The sequence below is a fragment of the Diaphorina citri genome, unplaced genomic scaffold (genome assembly GCF_000475195.1).
Source record: "Diaphorina citri unplaced genomic scaffold, Diaci psyllid genome assembly version 1.1 scaffold626, whole genome shotgun sequence".
In the NCBI taxonomy this organism is placed as follows: domain Eukaryota; kingdom Metazoa; phylum Arthropoda; class Insecta; order Hemiptera; family Psyllidae; genus Diaphorina; species Diaphorina citri.
The window spans coordinates 58,892-64,747 of NW_007378059.1; the positions used below are offsets into that span (position 1 = coordinate 58,892).

Below are 5,856 nucleotides of genomic sequence, written 5' to 3' on the forward strand. Positions count from 1 at the left end.
ACTTTATTTATTTTTCCAATTGAAAACCTGTGTAAAATTGTACAGAATATCGTCCATAATATATTTGTTACTTTTTGTGAAATGCATTTGAAGGAGCTTTGGAAATGGCTTTTTAAACTAATAATTTTGTCATCTATTTGCAGGCACTTTGCTTTTTTAGAGATTTGGGGCGCATTCCTAAAAGGACTTTGTATTACTTCGCACTTTGTTCCTTGCGCAGCAAAAATTGTATTATTTTTTCCGCTTGAGGACGAAGTTCGAAGAAAAGTTATTTCAGGAATGCGCCCCTGGGATTCCAAGAACTTCTTAGTGTTTAGAATGGTCAAGCCTTTCTTAAGACTAGGTCATATTTCTTGCTAGTCTATAACCCATATCTCTGTACAGATGATTTTCACTGGAAATGGTATCGGATGTTGAACTTGTGATTTGTGTTCAACAATGTATTTTGAAGTGATTTTCAGTGAACCACTAAAAGGAACTGCTCTTTAGTGGACTATTCAATGAGTCAGAACATGAAATATGTAACCCACTCTTCAGAAGTTATGGATCTGACTCATTGACTGAGTCATACACTGGAAAGAGTAGTTCCTTTTTTATACCCACTCTCTTCGTCACATCTCTATTAGATACTTTCATTCCACATTCATACCATTGTAGTTGAAAACTTCTGAATCGTAATTATTCAATATGTTTCAGAGTTAAGTGATAAGTTAAATTTTTTACCCATGTTCTGAGTTTTATTCATATGCTACCCAATATTCTGATGATCACTCTCTTCGTCACATCTCTATTAGATACTTTCATTCCACATTCATACCATTGTAGTTAAAAACTTCTGAATCGTATGTATTCAATATGTTTCAGAGTTAAGTGATAAGTTAAATTTTTTACCCATGTTCTGAGTTTTATTCATATGTTGACCCCTGAGGTTAGCCAGTTAATAATTATTTGATTTTGGATCTGCTTTGACTGAAAATACATGATTTTACTGTCCGCCAATCCTTCGAGTTATTTCCCCTTTGAAATCTTCTCTCTTCCCTCCCTCTCTCTTCTCTCTCTCTCTCTCCCTCACTCCCTCCCTCCTTCTCCAAGGATTTTATCACAGGATTTTAATCAGGGACAGTAACAGTAATAGAGTGTCTACAGATACAGGGGGTAATAAAATAAAGATCCTAGCTAAGAAAATTTTCATTGTAATTTCTCTACAGAATTCCTCACTCCCTCCCTCCTTCTCCAAGGATTTTATCACAGGATTTTAATCAGGGACAGGAACAGTAATAGAGTGTCTACAGATACAGGGGGTAATAAAATAAAGATCCTAGCTAAGAAAATTTTCATTGTAATTTCTCTACAGAATTTTTCTCATTCGTGATGAAAATGTACAATAAATTGGTTAGACCTAATAAAACTATCAACAATTAATTAATTTTGAAAAGGAGGGGAAAAGAAGAATATTAATAAAATAAATAATACCTACCTATGTCAAATGAAAATAGCTTTTTTTGCTACCCAATATTCTGATGATCTTCAATTACTTTTTTTCACATTATAGTCTACATCATAACGAATCACTGCACTCCATGTTAATAGACTTTTAGTCAATCAATCCTCAGTTAGTATTAATTACAAATAACTTAATAGTATTAATATTGTTTTAAATAAATGAGAGAACTGAAAATATTTCTCAATTACTTGAAATACCTGAAGCTCTTTTCCTTTTGTTTTGTTTCTGATCTCTTCAGTTGTGCTCACGAGGCTGAGTACGACCGAAACCAAACAAACATCCATCCAGATACCACTCCTTCTTATTGTTGCTTAACTTCAGTGATCCGACGAACAATCTGCTTTGATTGTGGGAGGAATATCTGTGAAAATATCGGAGAACGCCACCGCCAAAAAGGGAAAATCTGTGGTGAAATTCAAGGAACAGGCCCCACAGTAATATGGAAAAGAAGACCTCCTTTATGTCCTAATTGCCTATTAGAAATTGTCTCGAACAACGTGGAAGGGAATGGGACACAAAATAGGGGAGGTTCCGGTTTCGTCGTTGAAGACAGTTTCTAATAGGTAATTAGGAAATAAAAGAGGTCTCTAGATTCTATTCACTGAACACAATGAATAGATCTCCTTTGATTCCTAATTGCCTATTAGACAGACAAACCTGGAAGGAAATGGGACACAAAATAGGGGAAGTTCTGTGAACAGGCCCCTCACTAATATGGAAAAGAAGACCTCCTTTATGTCCTAATTGCCTATTAGAAACTGTCTTCAACGACGAAACCGGAACCATATTTCTACCTTTATTTTAGTGAATGACCTCCTTTATGTCCTAATTGCCTATTAGAAATTGTCTCGAACAACGAAACCTGGAAGGGAATGGGACACAAAATAGGGGGAATGGGACACAAAACAGGGGAGGTTCCGGTTTCGTCGTTGAAGACAGTTTCTAATAGGCAATTAGGAAATAAAAGAGGTCTCTAGATTCTATTCACTGAACACAATGAATAGATCTCCTTTGATTCCTAATTGCCTGATACCAAATAAAACATACCTATACCTATACCTATATCGTAATATGCCTTTTCAGGCCGGGCCATCTCAGCGTGATGCTCTCCATAGGCAACACATTGGCCAACTCTGTGTGGGAATCCAACCTGACGGCATCAGGGGTGTCCAAACCATGTCCCACATCCAGCCGAGAGGAGAAGGAGAGATATATTCGAGTCAAATATGAAGCCAAACAGTTCCTAGCGCCTGTGCCAAGTGGTCAGACCATACCTCAGCTCATTATAGACGCTATCTGTCGGTGAGTACTTGACCTGGGTCGAAAAGTAGAGAATGCCATAAGGCATTAACCCCACCCTTGATCAAACTTTATTTTGTACCTTAATTTATGTTACTTTTTGTATATATTTATTTTGAAATATTTAATATGTCCTGGCCTTTCAAACAACGACAACTTGGTAGCAAAGTATTGGGATGCACGAGGGAAAATGACCTAATAGTCAACTCCGAGCATTTGAAAACAACAACAACAACAACAACAACAACATTTTGAAAACAAAGCTTGGTCCAATATTGTTTAATAATAAAAGTACTCGTACACAGGGAGAAAGTATGTGTTCGTGTTCTTCTTTGTTTCAATCCTTCCCTGCTTAGCCAGCGTCAATAGAACGTCATTCGTACACAAAAAAGTCCACTCCGAGGCTCAGGTGTAGGGGCAAACAGCCCTAAAGGTTGGGTTAAGCTTCTACGAATCCCGATGGTTCACTGAAGTTAACCTATGTTGCGCGTGGTTGGTATCCGGATAGGTATTTTCTGGCCCCACTCAGTCTGAGTGAGGTTAATGTGAGTAGGCGGTTGGGTTGTACTCGAATTGAAGCTAGACAGGTGAATCAAATAATATTATACTGCAATATTTGATACATCTCTGAGGGAATTCAATGTAATTTCAATGACCTCTCTTGTGATTTCTCATCAATTGTTAAATGTTCTTCTCTGTTTCTCAGATGTGATATGCAGCAATTAGTCCTAGCCCTATGTCATTCTACTCCAGAAGATGTGAATTCTACAGTTAGTCCTCGAGATTTGAGAACCCCTCTACATCTGGCCTGTGCTATGGGCAGCTTACCCATCATTTTTATGTCCGCCGGGAATGTCGCGAATTCTCGCGAGTTCGTGATATTTTTTTCAAAAAAAAAAAAAAAAAAAAAAAAATTTTTCAATTCAGATTTTCACAGATTTTTCACTCGGACATTCTTAATTCATCGGAACATTTTATTATTTTGGACATTTTGGTGTGTATCTCTTACAGTTATTAAAACCTACTTATATTATTACTATTTTTTGCAATACTACTACGGATTTTTTATTTCATTATTTCATTTCGCCCTTTTTTTTACAATCAACTGTGGGGAAATCCTATTCTCTCTTCGCAAATACGCTTCCACTGACAATTTCATTTCGCCCTTTTTTTTACAATCAACTGTGGGGAAATCCTATTCTCTCTTCGCAAATACGCTTCCACTGACAGCGTAACCAATATAGGACCCTGACTATAATGGGACCCTATTGGTTAGAAAAGCCTTTTACATACTACCTACTTAATTGTAGCTCAGATTATTCAGATCTTCCTTATTAGAAAATTGAAGCCCTTACAAATAGGGGGGCTGTAACCAATATAGGACCCTGACTATGATGGGACCCTATTGGTTGGAGAAGCCTTTGTAATGGATGAAGAAGAACACCAGGAACACAGCGTAGGCGGCTGGAAACGTTATTCTCGGGCTGTAACCTGTAACCAATATAGGACCCTGACTATAAATGGGACCCTATTGGTTGGAGAAGCCTTTGTAATGGATGAAGAAGAACACCAGGAACACAGCGTAGGCGGCTGGAAACGTTATTCTCGCTATCACGTCGATCGTTTTCGCCACTCGAATCGGATGAGGGGGCTCCTTTTTCCGAATCTGAAATGAAACGAGCCGCAGAAAATAAAGAAGTTTGAATAAGGTTTTAAAAAATCTCGATATAGGTAATTTAGCAAACAAGTACCTACTCATTTAGGTATTCTAGGTAAGTAAATGGAGAAAAATCTAACTGATGTTTCTTGACTTTTTGCGATCCATGTCGGAACAAAATTAGTAGGGGTCGACGGTCAACATATTGGTCAAGTGGATTGGAACACATGACATGCCCTCAGGAGTTCAGGCACACTCCATTTGTCAAGGGACAAGGTTTACCTTGCCCTTGGGATCAATTTAATTTGAAGAAACATTATCCAGGTTTTAAGACGAGTCCAGATTCTTTATTGGTTATAGCTAGGGACCGTACCCACAAAGGTGTAGGTTGTGGATCTCTTTGACCAACACAACCAATGAGGGTCCCGGATACCCTTCTCCGAGAGGTTTTGGTCCATGACACGGACAATCGGATGGTTCTAGCCAGACTCGCCCATTTCACTGCTAGGCCAACTAACTTACCTCACATCCATTGTTGACATGGGTACACGGGTTTGGCCCGCCACAGGTCGTGCAGCTGATGATGTCGTTCGGCAAATTCCGGCTCGGATCGGACCTCTTGTCGCCCTGTGGAACGGGTTTAAAGAAAAGTGAATAGGTCTGGTCATATGAAACAGAAGAGCAGAAAACAGAAAAAGAAAAGTAGAGAGAAACTCAGTGTTGTTAAATATGACCTTGTGTTATTGATGACTATAAATATGATCATCTAGGTAGGTATCTAACAAAATTTATGATAAAAGATATAGGTACCTAGGAAGGTGAAACTGAGGAACAACATGTAGGGAGGGAAAAGTAGAGAGAAACTAATAACGACTCTCGGTATTCAAAATATGACCGTTTAACTGTGTGATGATGTGAACTATATTGATGAAAAACATGACATATGTACCTTGTACCTATACACAGAATCTAGGCCTATGGATAATTGAGACAGATAGGAGAAAAGGATTGACGATAGACTCTTGGGTGAAAGATAACTAGGCAAGATTAATTCTGAAAAACAGAAGGATAAGAGAGAGAAGGGAGGGGGAAATAGAGAGAGATTGGGAAGGGGGAGGGAGAAAGACGTAGGTAGAGAGAGGTAGGGGAGAGAAAAAACTAACTGAAAATGTTTTTCAAATTTTTGAGTAAAAATTCATGTTTGTCTCACAGAACGCAATAAACAAACTGTATTTCTCTTTCTCTCTCTCTCCCTTCTCCTCATCCTCTTCCCCTCTCTCTCTCTCTTTCCCTCTCTCATGAAAAGAGAGAGAGAGAAAGAGAGAGAGAGAGAGAGAGAGAGAGAGAGAGAGAGAGAGAGAGAGAGAGAGAAGGAGAGAAAGAGAGACCACAACAC

The 5,856-nt window shown here is 38.5% G+C and overlaps 2 protein-coding genes across 8 annotated transcripts in view; one reads left to right on the forward strand and one right to left on the reverse strand.

Moving 5' to 3' along the window:
* LOC103510645 (centaurin-gamma-1A) overlaps positions 1 to 4,038 on the forward strand; it is a gene marked incomplete at its 5' end in the record, with an annotated part of 37,059 nt that extends 33,021 nt beyond the window's left edge. Inside the window, 3 exon segments of the mRNA XM_026824640.1 lie at positions 2,588 to 2,806; positions 3,510 to 3,670; positions 4,034 to 4,038. Of these exon segments, the coding sequence (XP_026680441.1) occupies positions 2,588 to 2,806; positions 3,510 to 3,670; positions 4,034 to 4,038 (385 nt within the window).
* The window catches only part of LOC103510644 (glycine receptor subunit alpha-4), a 140,923-nt gene continuing 139,105 nt past the window's right edge, over positions 4,039 to 5,856 (reverse strand). For 3 of the 7 annotated variants that reach the window (XM_026824646.1, XM_026824645.1, XM_026824643.1), the window contains 2 exons: positions 4,983 to 5,120; positions 4,301 to 4,469 (listed from right to left, as the gene is read on the reverse strand). In XM_026824646.1, the coding sequence (XP_026680447.1) occupies positions 4,332 to 4,469; positions 4,983 to 5,120 (276 nt within the window). In that variant the 3' untranslated portion in view covers positions 4,301 to 4,331. Of the gene's footprint in view, positions 4,248 to 4,300; positions 4,470 to 4,982; positions 5,121 to 5,856 lie in introns of those variants that run through there. The other 4 variants (XM_026824647.1, XM_026824648.1, XM_026824644.1 and 1 more) reach the window with 3 other exon arrangements.